The 22,448-nt window shown below is 49.5% G+C and overlaps 1 protein-coding gene and 1 long non-coding RNA gene across 3 annotated transcripts in view; one reads left to right on the plus strand and one right to left on the minus strand.

The window, feature by feature from the left end:
* The window catches only part of LOC127924089 (uncharacterized), a 3,128-nt gene extending 2,777 nt beyond the window's left edge, over positions 1 to 351 (minus strand). For both annotated transcript variants that reach the window (XR_008116716.1, XR_008116717.1), the window contains exon 1: positions 170 to 351. This is a non-coding gene — a long non-coding RNA (uncharacterized LOC127924089). The remainder of the gene's footprint in view (positions 1 to 169) is intronic.
* kif13a (kinesin family member 13A) overlaps positions 1 to 22,448 on the plus strand; it is a gene marked incomplete at its 3' end in the record, with an annotated part of 187,188 nt that overhangs the window by 118,343 nt on the left and 46,397 nt on the right. Inside the window, exons 10-16 of the mRNA XM_052508473.1 lie at positions 975 to 1,113; positions 2,452 to 2,517; positions 6,309 to 6,419; positions 6,551 to 6,685; positions 14,962 to 15,095; positions 16,083 to 16,169; positions 17,808 to 17,989. Coding sequence (XP_052364433.1) covers positions 975 to 1,113; positions 2,452 to 2,517; positions 6,309 to 6,419; positions 6,551 to 6,685; positions 14,962 to 15,095; positions 16,083 to 16,169; positions 17,808 to 17,989 — 854 coding nt within the window. The remainder of the gene's footprint in view (positions 1 to 974; positions 1,114 to 2,451; positions 2,518 to 6,308; positions 6,420 to 6,550; positions 6,686 to 14,961; positions 15,096 to 16,082; positions 16,170 to 17,807; positions 17,990 to 22,448) is intronic.

A 22,448-nucleotide genomic window follows, 5' to 3' on the forward strand; every position in this document is an offset into this window, starting at 1 on the left:
CTACTGTTATTAACATCCAATACCTCTACTGTTAACATCCAATACCTCTACTGTTAACATCCAATACCTCTACTGTTTAGATGTCCTCTCCAGTTAACATCCAATACCTCTATTGTTTAGATGTCCCCTCCAGTTAACATCCAATATCTCTACTGTTAACATCCAATACCTCTACTGTTTAGATGTCTCCTCCAGTTAACATCCAATACCTCTACTGTTAACATCCAATACCTCTACTGTTAACATCCAATACCTCTACTGTTAACATCCAATACCTCTACTGTTAACATCCAATACCTCTACTGTTTAGATGTCTCCTCCAGTTAACATCCAATACCTCTACTGTTAACATCCAATACCTCTACTGTTAACATCCAATACCTCTACTGTTTAGATGTCCTCAGTTAACATCCAATACCTCTACTGTTAACATCCAATATCTCTACTGTTAACATCCAATACCTCTACTGTTAACATCCAATACCTCTACTGTTTAGATGTCCCCTCCAGTTAACATCCAATACCTCTACTGTTAACATCCAATACCTCTACTGTTTAGATGTCCCCTCCAGTTAACATCCAATATCTCTACTGTTAACATCCAATACCTCTACTGTTTAGATGTCCCCTCCAGTTAACATCCAATACCTCTACTGTTTAGATGTTATGTTCAGTAAATGTAATGGATCATATGATGATAGTCACTGTAATACAGGAAGTAAACTTCTGCTTGTTTATGAAACTGTGAAATCCTTTTTTAGACATGTTTCATTGGTTGATGACACTGATGCAAGACATGTATGTAAGGATATATCATGGAGGTATATTGAGTGTCTTTCTCCCTGTGTGTGTGTGTGTGTGTGTGTGTGTGTGTGTGTGTGTGTGTGTGTGTGTGTGTGTGTGTGTGTGTGTGTGTGTGTGTGTGTGTGTGTGTGTGTGTGTGTGTGTGTGTGTGTGTGTGTGTGTGTGTGCAGGTCTCTTACCACACTGGGCTGTGTGATCTCTGCGCTGGCGGACCAGTCTGCGGGGAAGGGGGGGAAGAATAAGTTTGTTCCTTACAGAGACTCTGTCCTCACCTGGCTTCTCAAGGTCTGTACTAACACACACCTCCTATCACTCTGGTCCTAGCTGTACTGTCTATTGATCAGGGTACTAACACACACCTCCTATCACTCTGGTCCTAGCTGTACTGTCTATTGATCAGGGTACTAACACACACCTCCTATCACTCTGGTCCTAGCTGTACTGTCTATTGATCAGGGTACTAACACACACCTCCTGTCACTCTGGTCCTAGCTGTACTGTCTATTGATCAGGGTACTAACACACACCTCCTGTCACTCTGGTCCTAGCTGTACTGTCTATTGATCAGGGTACTAACACACACCTCCTGTCACTCTGGTCCTAGCTGTACTGTCTATTGATCAGGGTACTAACACACCTCCTGTCACCTCCTGTCACTCTGGTCCTAGCTGTACTGTCTATTGATCAGGGTACTAACACACACCTCCTGTCACTCTGGTCCTAGCTGTACTGTCTATTGATCAGGGTACTAACACACACCTCCTATCACTCTGGTCCTAGCTGTACTGTCTATTGATCAGGGTACTAACACACACCTCCTATCACTCTGGTCCTAGCTGTACTGTCTATTGATCAGGGTACTAACACACACCTCCTATCACTCTGGTCCTAGCTGTACTGTCTATTGATCAGGGTACTAACACACACCTCCTATCACTCTGGTCCTAGCTGTACTGTCTATTGATCAGGGTACTAACACACACCTCCTGTCACTCTGGTCCTAGCTGTACTGTCTATTGATCAGGGTACTAACACACACCTCCTGTCACTCTGGTCCTAGCTGCTGTACTGTCTATTGATCAGGTACTAACACACACCTCCTATCACTCTGGTCCTAGCTGTACTGTCTATTGATCAGGGTACTAACACACACCTCCTGTCACTCTGGTCCTAGCTGTACTGTCTATTGATCAGGGTACTAACACACACCTCATATCACTCTGGTCCTAGCTGTACTGTCTATTGATCAGGGCACCTACACACCTCCTATCACTCTGGTCCTAGCTGTACTGTCTATTGATTGGTCATAGGTGTGTATGTAGTAATGTAAGGAACCTCAATAATATTCTCTTTCCACTGCTGTTACAGAAACAACTGCTGTACTAGCTCGAACTGTTCACATTCCCCAAGCTGAAGTCTGATCGTTATAACTGTCAATGTAAACTGTTTGTTCCTATCCCTCTCGGTGTTGCCAGGACAACCTCCTGGCACTCTGTATGTCGCTAGCTGTACTGTCTATTGATCACGGGTACTAACACACACCTGATCACTCTGGTCCTAGCTGTACTGGAGGTACTGTCCTGTCACTCTGGTTAGCTGTACTGCCAAGAGGATCGTACAACCACGCCGTCGTCACTCTGGTCCTAGCGCACGGATCTCATTGAGCTCCGGGAGGAAGTGGAGAAACTCAGAGTACAGCTCTCTCAGGCTGAGGTAGGAGACACACACAGAGGCACACACACACACATCACCGTCCTACACTGTCTACACACGTCCTGGCTGGTCCGTCCTGGCTGGTACATTTTGACTGTTCTATTGTCCTGACTGGTCTGTCCTGGCTGGTCTGTCCTGGATTGTCCGTCCTGGCTGGTCTGGTCCTGGCTGGTACTGGCTGGTCTGTCCTGACTCAGGGTCCTGACTGGTCCTCCTGGCTGGTCCGTCCTGGCTGGTCCGTTCTGGCTGGTCCGTCCTGGCTGGTCTAGTCCTGGCTGGTCCGATCTGGCTGGTCCGTCCTGACTGGTCTGTTTGACTGTTCCGTTCTGGCTGGTCCTGTCCTGGCTGCTGTCTGTCTGGATCAGGGCTACTAACACTGACCTGGTCCGTTCTGGTCCTAGCTGGCTGGTCCATTGATGGTCTAACACACCCTGGCTGGTCCTATCTGTACTGGTCTTTGATCTGGCTCACCTCCTGGCTGGTCCTGGCTGGTCCTGTCTGGCTGTTCAGGGTTCTAACTGGTCCGTCCTGGCTGGTCCGTCCTAGCTGTACTGTCTATTGATCAGGGTACTGGTCACGTCCTCCTATCACTCCTGGCTGGTCCGTCCTGGCTGGTCCGTCCTGGCTGGTACGTTCTGGCTGGTCCCTCCTGGCTGGTCCGTCCTGGCTGGTCCGTTCTGGCTGGTCCGTCCTGGCTGGTCCGTCCTGGCTGGTCCGTCCTGGCTGGTACATTCTGACTGTTCAGGGTTCTGGCTGGTCCGTCCTGGCTGGTCCGCTGACTGGTCTGTTTTGATCTGTTCCGTTCTGGCTGGTCCCTCCTGGCTGGTCCGTCCTGGCTGGTCTATTGATCAGGTACTGGGTCCCTCCTGTCCTGACTGGTCCGTTGTGACTGTTCGTTCTGGCTGGTCCACACACCTGGCTGGTCCGTCCTGCTGGTCTGTCCTGGCTGGTCCGTCCTGGCTGGTCCGTTCTGGTCCTGGCTGGTCCGTCCTGGCTGGTCCGTTCTGGCTGGTCCGTCCTGACTGGTCTGTTTAGACTGTTCCGTTCTGGCTGGTCCGTCCTGGCTGGTCCTGGCTGGTCTGTCCTGGCTGGTCCGTTCTGGCTGGTCCGTCCTGGCTGGTCATTTTGACTGTTCCGTTCTGGCTGGTCCGTCCTGGCTGGTCCGTCCTGGCTGGTCCTGGTTCCTGGCTGGTCCGTCCTGACTGGTCTGTTTGACTGTTCCGTTCTGGCTGGTCCGTCCTGGCTGGTCTGTCCTGGCTGGTCCGTCCTGGCTGGTCTGTTTAACGTTCACCTTCTGGCTGGTCCGTCCTGGCTGGACTGTCTGTTTGGCTGTCCTAACACACTCTGGCTGGTCCGTCCTGGCTGGTCTGTCCTGGCTGGTCTGTCCTGGCTGGTCCGTCCTGGCTGGTCCGTCCTGGCTGGTCCTGGTCCTGGTCCGTCCTGTACTGTCTGTTGTTCAGCTGGTCCGTCCTGGCTGGTCGTTCTGGCTGGTCCTCCTGACTGGTCCGTTTTGACTGTTCCGTTCTGGCTGGTCCGTCCTGGCTGGTCCGTCCTGGCTGGTCCGATCTGACTGGTCCGTTTTGACTGTTCCGTCCTGGCTGGTCCGTCCTGGCTGGTCGTCCTGGCTGTTCCGTTCTGGCTGGTCCGTCCTGGCTGGTCCGTCCTGGCTGGTCCGTCTGGCTGGTCGTCCTGACTGGTCCGTCCTGGCTGGTCCGTCTGGCTGGTCCGTCCTGGCTGGTCCGTCTGGCTGGTCCGTCCTGGCTGGTCCGTCCTGGCTGGTCCGTTCTGGCTGGTCCGTTCTGGCTGGTCCGTCCTGGCTGGTCCGTCCTGGCTGGTCATTTTGACTGTTCCGTTCTGGCTGGTCCTGGCTGGTCCGTCCTGACTGGTCTGTTTTGATCTGTTCCGTTCTGGCTGGTCCGTCCTGGCTGGTCCGTCCTGGCTGGTTTTGGCTGGTCCGTTCTGGCTGGTCCGTCCTGGCTGGTCCGTCCTGGCTGGTCCGTTCTGGCTGGTCCGTCCTGGCTGGTCCGTCCTGGCTGGTCCGTTCTGGCTGGTCCGTCCTGGCTGGTCCGTCCTGGCTGGTCCGTCCTGGCTGGTCCGTTCTGGCTGGTCCGTCCTGGCTGGTCCGTCCTGGCTGGTCCGTCCTGGCTGGTCTGTCCTGACTGGTCCGTCCTGACTGGTCTGTCCTGGCTGGTCCGTCCTGGCTGGTCCGTCCTGGCTGGTCCGTCCTGGCTGGTCCGTTCTGGCTGGTCCGTCCTGGCTGGTCCGTTCTGGCTGGTCCGTCCTGACTGGTCTGTTTTGACTGTTCCGTTCTGGCTGGTCCGTCCTGGCTGGTCCATTGGCTGGTCTGTCCTGGCTGGGTCTGGACTGGTCCGTCCTGGCTGGTCCGTCCTGGCTGGTCCGTCCTGGCTGGTCCGTCCTGGCTGGTCCTGTCCTGGCTGGTCCTGGCTGTCCTGGCTGGTCCGTCCTGGCTGGTCCGTCCTGGCTGGTCCGTCCTGGCTGGTCCGCCCTGGCTGGTCTGTTTAGACTGTTCCGTTCTGGCTGGTCCGTCCTGGCTGGTCCGTCCTGGCTGGTCTGTCCTGGCTGGTCCGTCCTGGCTGGTCCGTCCTGGCTGGTCCGTCCTGGCTGGTACATTTTGACTGTTCCGTTCTAGCTGGTCCGTCCTGGCTGGTCCGTCCTGGCTGGTCCTTTCTGGCTGGTCCGTCCTGACTGGTCCGTTTTGACTGTTCCGTTCTGGCTGGTCCATCCTGGCTGGTCCGTCCTGGCTGGTTCGATCTGACTGGTCCGTTTTGACTGTTCCGTTCTGGCTGGTCCGTCCTGGCTGGTCCGTCCGCTGGTCCGTCCTGGCTGGTCCGTTCTGGCTGGTCCGTCTGGCTGGTCCGTCCTGGCTGGTCCGTCCTGGCTGGTGGTCCTGGCTGGTCCGTCCTGGCTGGTCTGTCCTGGCTGGTCATTTTGACTGTTCCGTTCTGGCTGGTCCGTTCTGGCTGGTCCGTCCTGGCTGGTACATTTTGACTGTTCCGTTCTGGCTGGTCCGTCCTGGCTGGTCCGTCCTGGCTGGTCCGTTCTGGCTGGTCCGTCCTGACTGGTCCGTTTTGACTGTTCCGTTCTGGCTGGTCCGTCCTGGCTGGTCCGTCCTGGCTGGTCCGATCTGACTGGTCCGTTTTGACTGTTCCGTTCTGGCTGGTCCGTCCTGACTGGTCCGTCCTGGCTGGTCCGTTCTGGCTGGTCCGTCCTGGCTGGTCCGTCCTGGCTGGTCCGTTCTGGCTGGTCCGTCCTGACTGGTCCGTCCTGGCTGGTCCGTTCTGGCTGGTCCGTTCTGACTGGTCCGTCCTGGCTGGTCCGTCCTGGCTGGTCCGTCCTGGCTGGCTGGTCCGTCCTGGCTGGGTTCTGGCTGGTTGGCTGGTCCTGGCTCCTGGCTGGCGTCCGTCCTGGCTGGTCCGTCCTGGCTGGCTGGTCCGTTCTGGCTGGTCCGTTCTGGCTGGTCCGTTCTGACTGGTCCGTCCTGGCTGGTCCGTCCTGGCTGGTCCGTTCTGGCTGGTCCGTCCTGGCTGGTCCGTCCTGGCTGGTCCGTCCTGGCTGGTCCGTCCTGGCTGGTCCGTCCTGGCTGGTCCGTCCTGGCTGGTCCGTCCTGACTGGTCCGTCCTGGCTGGTCCGTCCTGGCTGGTCCGTCCTGGCTGGTCCGTCCTGACTGGTCCGTCCTGGCTGGTCCGTCCTGGCTGGTCCGTCCTGGCTGGTCCGTCCTGGCTGGTCCGTTCTGACTGGTCCGTGTGTGTCTCTGTGTGTCTATGTTCCAGTCTCTAAAGGCTCCAGAGCTGAAGGAGAGGCTTCAGGAGTCAGAGAAGCTGATCCAGGAGATGACCGTTACCTGGGAGCAGAAACTACGCAACACAGAGGAGATTGCTACGGTAACCTATACACTCACTCACATTCATTTAGCACATTCATATCACATGGAAGCTTCTGCATTCGGACTAAACCGTTGGTAGTAAATGTCTGTGCAGAGATAAAATGACATATGTTTGTTGTATTTCCACAGGAGCGTCAGCAGCAGTTAGAGAGTATGGGGATCTCCCTGGAGACGTCTGGGATCAAAGTTGGAGATGACAAGTGCTTCCTGGTCAACCTGAATGCAGACCCCGCCCTCAATGAGCTGCTGGTCTACTACCTAAAGGTACACAACCACAACACCAACCGCAACACCAACCACAACACCAACCACAACACCAACCACAACACCAACCACAACACCAACCACAACACCAACCACAATCACAACACCAACCACAACACCAACCACAACCACAACACCAACCACAACACCAACCACAACCACAACACCAACCACAACACCAACCACAACCACAACACCAACCACAAGCACAACCCCAACACCAACCACAACACCGACCACAACACCAACACCGACCACAACTACAACCACAACACCAACCACAACTACAACACCAACCACAACCACAACACCGACCACAGCTACAACCACAGCTGAATGCAGACCCCGCCCTCAATTAGCTGCTGGTCTACTACCTAAAGGTACACAACCGCAACACCAACCGCAACACCAACCAAAAGCACAACACCAACCACAACCACAACACCAACCACAACACCAATCACAACCACAACACCAACCACAACACCAACCACAACACCAACCACAACACCAACCACAACACCAATCACAACCACAACACCAACCACAACCCCAACACCAACACCAACCACAACACCAACCACAACACCACCACAATCACAACACCAACCACAACCACAACACCAACCACAACACCAACCACAACACCAACCACAACACCAATCACAACCACAACACCAACCACAACCACAACACCAACACCAACCACAACACCACCACAACACCAACCACAATCACAACACCAACCACAATCACAACACCAACCACAACACCAACTACAAGCACAACCCCAACACCAACCACAACACCACCACAACACCAACACCGACCACAACACAACCACAACACCAACCACAACTACAACACCAACCACAACCACAACCACAACACCTACCACAGCTGAATGCAGACCCCGCCCTCAATGAGCTGCGGGTCTACTACCTAAAGGTACACAACTGCAACACCAACCCGCACTACACCACCAACACCAACCACAACACCAATCACAACACAACACCAACCACAACACCACACAACACCAACCACAACACCAACACAATCACAACACCAACCACAACACCAATCACAACACCAACCACAACACCAACCACAACACCAACCACAACACCAACCACAACTACAACACCAACCACAACCACAACCACAGCCAACCACAGCACCAGCTGCACAACACCAACCACAACACCAACCACACCACCAACCACACAACCACAACACCAACCCACAATCACAACACCAACCACAACACCAATCACAATCACAACACCAACCACAACCACAACACCAACCACAACACCAACCACAACACCAACCACAATCACAACACCAACAATCACAACACCAACCACAACACCAACTACAAGCACAAACCCAACACCAACCACAACACCGACCACAACACCAACACCGACCACAACACCAACCACAGCACAACCACAGCTGAATGCAGACCCCGCCCTCAACCACAGCTGCTGGTCACAACCTGAAGGTACACAACCACAACACCAACCGCAACACCAACCACAACCACAACACCAACCACAACACCAACACCAACACCAACACAACCACAACACCAACCACAATCATAATCACAACACCAACCACAACCACAACACCGACCACAGCTACAACCACAGCTGAATGCAGACCCCGCCCTCAATTAGCTGCTGGTCTACTACCTAAAGGTACACAACCGCAACACCAACCGCAACACCAACCACAATCACAACACCAATCACAACCACAACACCAACCACAACACCAACACCAACCACAACACCAACCAACAATCACCAACCACACCAACCACAACACCAACCACATCACCAACACCAACCACAACACCACCACAACACCAATCACAACACCAACACAACACCAACCACAACACCAACCACAACACCAACCACAACCACAACACCAACCACAACACCAACCACAACACCAACCACAACCACAACACCAACCACAACACCACACCAACCGCAACACCAACCACAATCACAACACCAATCACAACCACAACACCAACCACAACACCAACCACAACACCAACCACAATCATAATCACAACACCAACACCAACCACAACACCAACCACAACACCAACACCAACCACAACACCAACCAACACCAACCACAACACCAACCACAACCACAACACCAACCACAATCATAATCACAACACCAACACCAACCACAACACCAACACCGACCACAGCTACAACCACAGCTACAACCACAACACCAACCACAACACCAACCACAACCACAATTACAACACCAACCACAACACCGACCACAACTACAACCACAACACCGACCACAACACCGACCACAACTACAACACCAACCACAACACCGACCACAACTACAACGCCAACCACAACTACAACGCCAACCACAACTACAACGCCAACCACAACACCTACCACCGACCACAACACCAACACCGACCACAACACCAGTACAGTAGACAGTACAGTAGGATGATGCTAGCCTGTAGTTTGTGTAGTAGACAGTACAGTAGGATGATGCTAGCCTGTAGTCTGTGTAGTAGACAGTACAGTAGGATGATGCTAGCCTGTAGTCTGTAGTAGACAGTACAGTAGGATGATGCTAGCCTGTAGTCTGTGTAGTAGACATTACAGTAGGATGATGCTAGCCTGTAGTTTGTGTAGTAGACAGTACAGTAGGATGATGCTAGCCTGTAGTCTGTGTAGTAGACAGTACAGTAGGATGATGCTAGCCTGTAGTCTGTGTAGTAGACATTACAGTAGGATGATGCTAGCCTGTAGTCTGTGTAGTAGACAGTACAGTAGGATGATGCTAGCCTGTAGTCTGTGTAGTAGACATTACAGTAGGATGATGCTAGCCTGTAGTCTGTGTAGTAGACAGTACAGTAGGATGATGCTAGCCTGTAGTCTGTGTAGTAGACATTACAGTAGGATGAAGCTAGCCTGTAGTCTGTGTAGTAGACAGTACAGTAGGATGATGCTAGCCTGTAGTCTGTGTAGTAGACAGTACAGTAGGATGATGCTAGCCTGTAGTCTGTGTAGTAGACAGTACAGTAGGATGATGCTAGCCTGTAGTCTGTGTAGTAGACATTACAGTAGGATGATGCTAGCCTGTAGTCTGTGTAGTAGACAGTACAGTAGGATGATGCTAGCATGTAGTCTGTGTAGTAAACATTACAGTAGGATGATGCTAGCCTGTAGTCTGTGTAGTAGACAGTACAGTAGGATGATGCTAGCCTGTAGTCTGTGTAGTAGACATTACAGTAGGATGATGCTAGCCTGTAGTCTGTGTAGTAGACATTACAGTAGGATGATGCTAGCCTGTAGTCTGTGTAGTAGACATTACAGTAGGATGATGCTAGCCTGTAGTCTGTGTAGTAGACAGTACAGTAGGATGATGCTAGCCTGTAGTCTGTGTAGTAGACAGTACAGTAGGATGATGCTAGCCTGTAGTCTGTGTAGTAGACATTACAGTAGGATGATGCTAGCCTGTAGTCTGTGTAGTAGACAGTACAGTAGGATGATGCTAGCCTGTAGTCTGTGTAGTAGACATTACAGTAGGATGATGCTAGCCTGTAGTCTGTGTAGTAGACAGTACAGTAGGATGATGCTAGCCTGTAGTCTGTGTAGTAGACATTACAGTAGGATGATGCTAGCCTGTAGTCTGTGTAGTAGACAGTACAGTAGGATGATGCTAGCCTGTAGTCTGTGTAGTAGACAGTACAGTAGGATGATGCTAGCCTGTAGTCTGTGTAGTAGACAGTACAGTAGGATGATGCTAGCCTGTAGTCTGTGTAGTAGACAGTACAGTAGGATGATGCTAGCCTGTAGTCTGTGTAGTAGACAGTACAGTAGGATGATGCTAGCCTGTAGTCTGTGTAGTAGACAGTACAGTAGGATGATGCTAGCCTGTAGTCTGTGTAGTAGACAGTACAGTAGGATGATGCTAGCCTGTAGTCTGTGTAGTAGACATTACAGTAGGATGATGCTAGCCTGTAGTCTGTGTAGTAGACAGTACAGTAGGATGATGCTAGCATGTAGTCTGTGTAGTAAACATTACAGTAGGATGATGCTAGCCTGTAGTCTGTGTAGTAGACAGTACAGTAGGATGATGCTAGCCTGTAGTCTGTGTAGGAGACATTACAGTAGGATGATGCTAGCCTGTAGTCTGTGTAGTAGACAGTACAGTAGGATGATGCTAGCCTGTAGTCTGTGTAGTAGACATTACAGTAGGATGATGCTAGCCTGTAGTCTGTGTAGTAGACAGTACAGTAGGATGATGCTAGCCTGTAGTCTGTGTAGTAGACAGTACAGTAGGATGATGCTAGCCTGTAGTCTGTGTAGTAGACATTACAGTAGGATGATGCTAGCCTGTAGTCTGTGTAGTAGACAGTACAGTAGGATGATGCTAGCCTGTAGTCTGTGTAGTAGACATTACAGTAGGATGATGCTAGCCTGTAGTCTGTGTAGTAGACAGTACAGTAGGATGATGCTAGCCTGTAGTCTGTGTAGTAGACATTACAGTAGGATGATGCTAGCCTGTAGTCTGTGTAGTAGACAGTACAGTAGGATGATGCTAGCCTGTAGTCTGTGTAGTAGACAGTACAGTAGGATGATGCTAGCCTGTAGTCTGTGTAGTAGACATTACAGTAGGATGATGCTAGCCTGTAGTCTGTGTAGTAGACAGTACAGTAGGATGATGCTAGCCTGTAGTCTGTGTAGTAGACAGTACAGTAGGATGATGCTAGCCTGTAGTCTGTGTAGTAGACAGTACAGTAGGATGATGCTAGCCTGTAGTCTGTGTAGTAGACAGTACAGTAGGATGATGCTAGCCTGTAGTCTGTGTAGTAGACAGTACAGTAGGATGATGCTAGCCTGTAGTCTGTGTAGTAGACAGTACAGTAGGATGATGCTAGCCTGTAGTCTGTGTAGTAGACAGTACAGTAGGATGATGCTAGCCTGTAGTCTGTGTAGTTTTATAGCTTGCAGTTTATTCCCCTTTAATCAGCACCTCTACACTAAATCATTTCTCTGGGGGTGCGCCAGCTCGCTGCCATAGAATGTTGAAGTGTCATGTAAATGCATCATAATGCAGGAACTCTCTAACTACAGGGCTCTGGTTCACACTGCAATAGGATGACGCTATGAGAACACAGGAAAGGAAAGGGAGTGGACACATAGTCACAGCGCAGACAGACAACTGGCTCAGTGGCTGAGAGGAACAGACTGAGTCCCAAACAGAGCCCTATGTACTATACTGTATAGGGGGAGAGAGACAGAGCAGAGGGGCAGGGTGAGAGAGAGACAAAGAGCAGAGGGGCAGAGAGAGAGAGCAGAGGGGCAGGGTGAGAGAGCAGAGGGGCAGGGTGAGAGAGAGACAAAGAGCAGAGGGGCAGAGAGAGAGCAGAGGGGCAGGGAGAGAGAGCAGAGGGGCAGGGTGAGACAGAGACAGGGAGCAGAGGGGCAGAGAGAGAGAGCAGAGGGGCAGGGTGAGAGAGAGACAAAGAGCAGAGGGGCAGAGAGAGAGCAGAGGGGCAGGGAGAGAGAGCAGAGGGGCAGGGAGAGAGAGGGAGACAGAGAGCAGAGAGCAGAGGGGCAGAGAGAGAGCAGAGGGGCAGGGTGAGAGAGAGACAAAGAGCAGAGGGGCAGAGAGAGAGCAGAGGGGCAGGGAGAGAGAGCAGAGGGGCAGGGAGAGAGAGCAGAGGGGCAGGGAGAGAGAGGGAGACAGAGAGCAGAGGGGCAGGGAGAGAGAGAGAGACAGAGAGCAGAGGGGCAGGGGAGAGAGAGAGAGAGGAGAGAGAGAGAGAGAGAGAGAGAGAGAGAGAGAGGGCAGAGAGAGGAGAGAGAGAGAGGGGAGAGAGAGGCAGAGCAGAGGGGCAGGGAGAGAGAGAGAGAGAAAGCAGAGGGGCAGGGAGAGAGAGAGAGAGAGAGAGAGCAGAGGGGCAGGGAGAGAGAGAGAGAGCAGAGGGGCAGGGAGAGAGAGAGAGAGCAGAGGGGCAGGGAGAGAGAGCAGAGGGACAGGGAGAGAGAGAGCAGAGGGACAGGGAGAGAGAGGGAGAGAGTAGAGTAGAGCAGAGCCTCCTTCATGCCTACAGAACAACAGGTCTGTATCTGTGCCCCGGCCTGGACAGCTAGCCTGCCCTGCATACCAGTGTGGAATGACACCCACACACACACAATGGAATGAACAAGAGACTGACTTACTGGGGTTATCTTAAGTAGCTGATACAGCTGCAGGAGTGAAGGAGTGTCGGACATCCTCTGGAAGTGGGATGTTTGTTTAACTACACCCACTCTGTGATGAGAGAGGGAAAGACAAGGGGAGAGAGAGAGAGAGAAGGAGGAGAGAGAGAGATAGAAGGGGAGAGATAGATATAGAAGGGGAGAGAGAGAGATAGAAGGGGAGAGATAGATATAGAAGGGGAGAGAGAGAAGGGGGAGAGAGATATATAGACGGGGAGAGAGAGATATAGAAGGGGAGAGAGAGATATAGAAGGGGAGAGAGAGAGATAGAAGGGGAGAGATAGATATAGAAGGGGAGAGAGAGAAGGGGGAGAGAGATATATATAGACGGGGAGAGAGAGATATAGAAGGGGAGAGAGAAATAGAGAGAGAAGGAGGAGAGAGAGAGAGATAGAAGGGGAGATAGAGAGAGAGAGATAGAAGGGGAGAGATAGATAGAAGGGGAGAGAGAGATATAGAAGGGGAGAGAGAGATATAGAAGGGGAGAGAGAGATAGAGAGAGAAGGGGGAGAGAGAGAGAGAGAGAGGGGGGAGAGAGAGATATATAGACGGGGGAGAGAGAGAGAGAGAGGGAGAGAGAGAGAGAGAGAGAGAGAGAGAGAGAGAGAGAGAGAGAGAGAGAGAGATAGAAGGGGGAGATAGAGAGATATAGAAGGGGAGAGAGAGAGTTAGAGTGGACAGCAATCAGCTTTTTCACTGAGCTCACAGTCACTAAGTGAATGTTCTTGTGCAGTTTCTAGTCCCCATTGATGAAAGGAGAAAGGTGTTGTAGCAGATTAAAATGGCCTCATGATATCAGTGGGGAAGTAATGGTACATATCTGAGTCTGTGTGGAAGTAATGATATCACCAGTTATATAAGTGGTACATATCTGAGTCTGTGGGAAAGTAATGATATCACCAGTTATATAAGTGGTACATATCTGAGTCTGTGGGAAAGTAATGATATCACCAGTTATATAAGTGGTACATATCTGAGTCTGTGGGGAAGTAATGATATCACCAGTTATATAAGTGGTACATATCTGAGTCTGTGTCTGTGGGGAAGTAATGATATCACCAGTTATATAAGTGGTACATGTCTGTGTGGAAGTAATGATATCACCAGTTATATAAGTGGTACATATCTGAGTCTGTGTCTGTGGGGAAGTAATGATATCACCAGTTATATAAGTGGTACATATCTGAGTCTGTGTGTCTGTGTGGAAGTAATGATATCACCAGTTATATAAGTGGTACATATCTGAGTCTGTGTCTGTGGGGAAGTAATGATATTACCAGTTATATAAGTGGTACATATCTGAGTCTGTGTCTGTGTGGAAGTAATGATATCACCAGTTATATAAGTGGTACATATCTGAGTCTGTGTCTGTGTGGAAGTAATGATATCACCAGTTATATAAGTGGTACATATCTGAGTCTGTGTCTGTGGGGAAGTAATGATATCACCAGTTATATAAGTGGTACATATCTGAGTCTGTGTCTGTGGGGAAGTAATGATATTACCAGTTATATAAGTGGTACATATCTGAGTCTGTGTCTGTGTGGAAGTAATGATATCACCAGTTATATAAGTGGTACATATCTGAGTCTGTGTGTCTGTGGGGAAGTAATGATATCACCAGTTATATAAGTGGTACATATCTGAGTCTGTGTCTGTGGGGAAGTAATGATATCACCAGTTATATAAGTGGTACATATCTGAGTCTGTGTCTGTGTGGAAGTAATGATATCACCAGTTATATAAGTGGTACATATCTGAGTCTGTGTCTGTGTGGAAGTAATGATATCACCAGTTATATAAGTGGTACATATCTGAGTCTGTGTCTGTGGGGAAGTAATGATATCACCAGTCATATAAGTGGTACATACCTCCTCTCTCTCTCTGTGTGTGTGTGTGTGTGTGTGTGTGTGTGTGTGTGTGTGTGTGTGTGTGTGTGTGTGTGTGTGTGTGTGTGTGTGTGTGTGTGTGTGTGTGTGTGTGTGTGTGTAGGAACACACGCGTGTGGGTGCAGACACCTCTCAGGACATCCAGCTCTTTGGGATTGGTATCCAGTCAGAACACTGTGTGTTGGAGATCAGCCCAGATGGGGGGGAGGTCACCCTCACCCCTATAGAGAATGCCAGGTGAGCTAACACACGCACAGTATGCACACACACAGTACGCACACACACACACACACACACACACACACACACACACACACACACACACACACACACACACACACACACACACACACACAGTACACACACACACAGTACACACACATGGATGAGTGAACTGGACCTGACTGGAGTTTCTCATGACCTCATAGCTGAGGTATTTCTGATCTCAACCTCCTGCTTTGATATCAAACATCCCCCTCCCTGCATCCCTCCCTCCCTCCCTTCATCCCTCCCTCCCTCTCTCTCTCCCTCCCTCCTTGCCTGCCTGCCTGCCCTCCCTCCCTCCCTCCCTGCATCCCTCCCTCCCTGCATCCCTCCCTCCCTCCCTGTATCCCTCCCTCTCTCCCTCCCTCCCTCCCTCCCTCCCTCCCTCCCTCCATCCCTCCCTCCCTCCCTCCCTCCCTCCCTTCCTCCCCCCTCCCTCCCTCCCTCCCTCCCTCATCCCTCCCTCCCTCCCTCCCTCCCTCCCTCCCTCCCTCCCTCCCTCTCTCCCTCCCTCCCTCCCTCCTTGCCTGTCTGCCTGCCTCTCCCCCACCACCCGTCCCAGTAAAGGCTATCTATGAAATATGAGGATATCTCATTGGTAGTCTTTACTGTTGGTGGGTGATATGAGGATATCTCATTGGTAGTCTTTACTGTTGGTGGGTGATATGAGGATATCTCATTGGTAGTCTTTACTGTTGGTGGGTGATATGAGGATATCTCATTGGTAGTCTTTACTGTTGGTGGGTGATATGAGGATATCTCATTGGTAGTCTTTACTGTTGGTGGGTGATATGAGGATATCTCATTGGTAGTCTTTACTGTTGGTGGGTGATATGAGGATATTTGATGTGCTGTATTACTCTCTGTGTGGAAGAAGGAGGTACAGCAGGATGGGATGTCTACTGTCCCACAACACACCTCAATATGACATCATCAGACTGTATTGCTCTGCTCCAACAGAACCTGTGTGAATGGAACCATGACTGAGTCCTTGGTCCACCTGTGGCATGGAGACCGCATATTGTGGGGCAACAACCACTTCTTCAGGTGAGGAGTTTCTCTACAGAACATCTACTGGACAAAGTTAACTAGAGATTTTCCAGAAATCCTCCAATCAGGATTTCTGGAAAAGCTGTGAATCTTTGGGAATGTTACATCCGTTAGCTGCCAGGTGCTGTAGAAGCAGGAACTGAGTGTACATCCTGTGTGCTGTAGAAACAGGAACTGAGTGTACATCCTGTGTGCTGTAGAAGCAGGAACTGAGTGTACATCCTGTGTGCTGTAGAAGCAGGAACTGAGTGTACATCCTGTGTGCTGTAGAAGCAGGAACTGAGTGTACATCCTGTGTGCTGTAGAAGCAGGAACTGAGTGTACATCCTGTGTGCTGTAGAAGCAGGAACTGAGTGTACATCCTGTGTGCTGTAGAAACAGGAACTGAGTGTACATCCTGTGTGCTGTAGAAGCAGGAACTGAGTGTACATCCTGTGTGCTGTAGAAGCAGGAACTGATTGTACATCCTGTGTGCTGTAGAAGCAGGAACTGAGTGTACATCCTGTGTGCTGTAGAAGCAGGAACTGAGTGTACATCCTGTGTGCTGTAGAAGCAGGAACTGAGTGTACATCCTGTGTGCTGTAGAAACAGGAAGTGAGTGTACATCCTGTGTGCTGTAGGAACAGGAAGTGAGTGTACATCCTGTGTGCTGTAGAAGCAGGAACTGAGTGTACATCCTGTGTGCTGTAGAAGCAGGAACTGATTGTACATCCTGTGTGCTGTAGAAACAGGAACTGAGTGTACATCCTGTGTGCTGTAGAAGCAGGAACTGAGTGTACATCCTGTGTGCTGTAGAAACAGGAACTGAGTGTACATCCTGTGTGCTGTAGAAGCAGGAACTGAGTGTACATCCTGTGTGCTGTAGAAGCAGGAACTGAGTGTACATCCTGTGTGCTGTAGAAACAGGAACTGAGTGTACATCCTGTGTGCTGTAGAAGCAGGAACTGAGTGTACATCCTGTGTGCTGTAGAAACAGGAACTGAGTGTACATCCTGTGTGCTGTAGAAGCAGGAACTGAGTGTACATCCTGTGTGCTGTAGAAACAGGAAGTGAGTGTATATCCTGTGTGCTGTAGAAGCAGGAACTGAGTATACATCCTGTGTGCTATAGAAACAGGAACTGAGTGTACATCCTGTGTGCTGTAGAAGCAGGAACTGAGTGTACATCCTGTGTGCTGTAGAAGCAGGAACTGAGTGTACATCCTGTGTGCTGTAGGAACAGGAAGTGAGTGTACATCCTGTGTGCTGTAGAAACAGGAAGTGAGTGTACATCCTGTGTGCTGTAGAAACAGGAAGTGAGTGTACATCCTGTGTGCTGTAGAAACAGGAAGTGAGTGTACATCCTGTGTGCTGTAGAAACAGGAAGTGAGTGTACATCCTGTGTGCTGTAGAAACAGGAAGTGAGTGTACATCCTGTGTGCTGTAGAAACAGGAAGTGAGTGTACATCCTGTGTGCTGTAGAAACAGGAAGTGAGTGTACATCCTGTGTGCTGTAGAAACAGGAAGTGAGTGTACATCCTGTGTGCTGTAGAAACAGGAAGTGAGTGTACATCCTGTGTGCTGTAGAAACAGGAAGTGAGTGTACATCCTGTGTGCTGTAGAAACAGGAAGTGAGTGTACATCCTGTGTGCTGTAGGATAAACCTGCCTGGGAGGAAGCGGCGTGAGCGTCTGAAGGAGCTGGAGAGGGAACGGGCGTCCCCCAGGGAGAGCTATGTAGAGGTAGACGTAGAGACAGACAGCGAGGCCTCCTCAGAACAGGACTACAGCTATGAGTTCGCCCAGACGGAGGTCATGATGAAGACCCTGGGAAACAACGGTATGTACAATGACTTCTGGAACAAATTACAATCATTTTGCTAAACTGGGTTTTTCAGAAATCCCATTTGAAAGATTCACAGATGTCCTGCTTATTCCCTCCTGATTCCGGTAACCTTCCAACCGGGATTTCTAGAAAACGCAGGATTTGGGGGGAAGTACCTGGAATTTTGCCACACTATATTGAACGATATACAGTGTTGCGTTCGCACTGCAGGTATAAACTGCCTCAGTCCCTGAAAGAGCTCCGTGGCCTCTCCTCCTCAACCCCGACACCAGAGGTTTCATTTAGAGCCACTTGACCTGCGATGGAGGACACCAGTCCCCCTCAAGGGGAACTGAGACACATCTGTCCTCTCCCCCTCTTTCCCTGTGATGCAAACGTTATGTCACACACAAGCTATCGTGTGTGTGTGTGTGTGTGTGTGTGTGTGTGTGTGTGTGTGTGTGTGTGTGTGTGTGTGTGTGTGTGTGTGTGTGTGTGTGTGTGTGTGTGTGTGTGTGTGATGCCCCTGTCCTGTTCACATGTGGTGGGATATGACCTGCAGCCTTGCATCTGCTGTGTGGGAGAGCCTGCCATCCCACCTATTACACACTACACGCACCAGTACACATACCACTACACACACGCACCAGTACACTACACACACACACACACACACACCAGTACACTACACACACACACCAGTACACCCACCACTATACTAAACACACCACTACACAACACACACACTACACAACACACACCACTACACACACCCACCACTACACTAAACTCACCACTACACTAAACTCACCACTACACTACACACACCACTACACTACACACACACCTAGTACAGACCATCTGGGGCAGACCATCTGATACAGACCATCTGATACAGACCATCTAATACAGACCATCTGATACAGACCATCTGGTACAGACCATCTGATACAGACTATCTAATACAGACCATCTGATACAGACCATATAGTACAGACCATCTGATACAGACCATCTGGTACAGACCATCTGATACAGACCTGATACAGACCATGTGATACAGACCATATAGTACAGACCATCTGATACAGACCATCTGGTACAGACCATCTGATACAGACCATCTGATACAGACCATCTGATACAGACTATCTAATACAGACCATACAGACCATCTGATACAGACCATCTGATACAGACCATCTGATACAGACCATCTGATACAGACCATCTGATACAGACCATCTGATACAGACCATCTGATACAGACCTGGTACAGACCATCTGGTACAGACCATCTGGTACAGACCATCTGATACAGACCATCTGATACAGACCATCTGGTACAGACCATCTGGTACAGACCATCTGATACAGACCATCTGATACAGACCATCTGATACAGACCATCTGATACAGACCATCTGATACAGACCATCTGATACAGACCATCTGATACAGACCATCTGATACAGACCATCTGATACAGACCATCTGGTACAGACCATCTGATACAGACCATCTGATACAGACCTGATACAGACCTGATACAGACCATCTGGTACAGATCATCTTTTACAGACCCTCTAATACAGACCGTCTAATACAGACCATCTGATACATACCATCTGATACAGACCATCTGATACAGACCATCTGGTACAGACCATCTGATACATACCATCTGATACAGACCATCTGATACAGACCATCTGATACAGACCATCTGATACATACCATCTGATACAGACCATCTGATACATACCATCTGATACAGACCATCTGATACAGACCATCTGATACAGACCATCTGATACAGACCATCTGATACAGACCATCTGATACAGACCATCTGATACAGACCATCTGATACAGACCATCTGATACAGACCATCTGATACAGACCATCTGATACAGACCATCTGATACAGACCATCTGATACAGACCATCTGATACAGACCATCTGATACAGACCATCTGATACAGACCATCTGATACAGACCATCTGATACAGACCATCTGATACAGACCATCTGATACAGACCATCTGATACAGACCATCTGATACAGACCATCTGATACAGACCATACAGACCATCTGATACAGACCATCTGATACAGACCATCTGATACAGACCGTCTGGTACAGACCATCTGATACAGACCATCTGATACAGACCATCTGATACAGACCATCTGATACAGACCATCTGATACAGACCATCTGATACAGACCATCTGATACAGACCATCTGATACAGACCATCTGATCATACCATACAGACCCTGATACAGACCATCTGATACAGACCATCTGATACAGACCATCTGATACAGACCATCTGATACAGACCATCTGATACAGACCATCTGATACAGACCATCTGGTACAGACCATCTGATACAGACCATCTGATACAGACCATCTGATACAGACCATCTGATACAGACCATCTGATACAGACCATCTGATACAGACCATCTGATACAGACCATCTGATACAGACCATCTGATACAGACCATCTGATACAGACCATCTGATACAGACCATCTGATACAGACCATCTGATACAGACCATCTGATACAGACCATCTGATACAGACCATCTGATACAGACCATCTGATACAGACCATCTGATACAGACCATCTGATACAGACCATCTGGATACAGACCATCTGATACAGACCATCTGATACAGACCATCTGATACAGACCATCTGATACAGACCATCTGATACAGACCATCTGGTACAGACCATCTGATACAGACCATACAGACCATCTGATACAGACCACCTGATACATACAGATCTGATACAGACCATCTGATACAGACCATCTGATACAGACCATCTGATACAGACCATCTGATACAGACCATCTGATACAGACCATCTGATACAGACCATCTGATACAGACCATCTGATACAGACCATCTGATACAGACCATCTGATACAGACCATCATACAGACCATCTGATACAGACCATCTGATACAGACCATCTGATACAGACCATCTGATACAGACCATCTGATACAGACCATCTGATACAGACCATCTGATACAGACCATCTGATACAGACCATCTGATACAGACCATCTGATACAGACCATCTGATACAGACCATCTGATACAGACCATCTGATACAGACCATCTGATACAGACCATCTGATACAGACCATCTGATACAGACCATCTGATACAGACCATCTGATACAGACCATCTGATACAGACCATCTGATACAGACCATCTGATACAGACCATCTGATACAGATACAGACCACTGGTACAGACCATCTGATACAGACCATCTGATACAGACCATCTGATACAGACCATCTGATACAGACCATCTGATACAGACCATACAGACCATCTGATACAGACCATCTGATACAGACCATCTGATACAGACCATCTGATACAGACCATCTGATACAGACCATGATACAGACCATCTGATACAGACCATCTGATACAGACCATCTGATACAGACCATCTGATACAGACCATCTGATACAGACCATCTGATACAGACCATCTGATACAGACCATCTGATACAGACCATCTGATACAGACCATCTGATACATACATCTGACCATCTGATACAGACCATCTGATACAGACCATCTGATACAGACCATCTGATACAGACCATCTGATACAGACCATCTGATACAGACCTGATACAGACCATCTGGTACAGACCATCTGATACAGACCATCTGTCTAATACAGACCATCTGATACAGACCATCTGATACATACCATCTGATACAGACCATCTGATACAGACCATCTGATACAGACCATCTGGTACAGACCATCTGATACAGACCATCTGATACAGACCATCTGATACAGACCATCTGATACAGACCATCTGATACAGACCATCTGATACATACCATCTGATACAGACCCTCTAATACAGACCATCTGATACAGACCATCTGATACAGACCATCTGATACAGACCATCTGATACAGACCATCTGATACATACCATCTGATACAGACCATCTGATACATACCATCTGATACAGACCATCTGATACAGACCATCTGATACATACCATCTGATACATCTGACCATCTGATACAGACCATCTGATACAGACCATCTGGTACAGACCATCTGATACAGACCATCCATCTGATACAGACCATCTGATACAGACCATCTGATACAGACCATCTGATACAGACCATCTGATACAGACCATCTGATACAGACCATCTGATACAGACCATCTGATACAGACCATCTGATACAGACCATCTGATACAGACCATCTGATACAGACCATCTGATACAGACCATCTGATACAGACCATCTGATACAGACCATCTGATACAGACCATCTGATACAGACCATCTGGTACAGACCATCTGATACAGACCATCTGGTACAGACCATCTGATACAGACCATCTGATACAGACCTGATACAGACC

This window comes from Oncorhynchus keta, unplaced genomic scaffold, assembly GCF_023373465.1.
Source record: "Oncorhynchus keta strain PuntledgeMale-10-30-2019 unplaced genomic scaffold, Oket_V2 Un_contig_363_pilon_pilon, whole genome shotgun sequence".
In the NCBI taxonomy this organism is placed as follows: domain Eukaryota; kingdom Metazoa; phylum Chordata; class Actinopteri; order Salmoniformes; family Salmonidae; genus Oncorhynchus; species Oncorhynchus keta.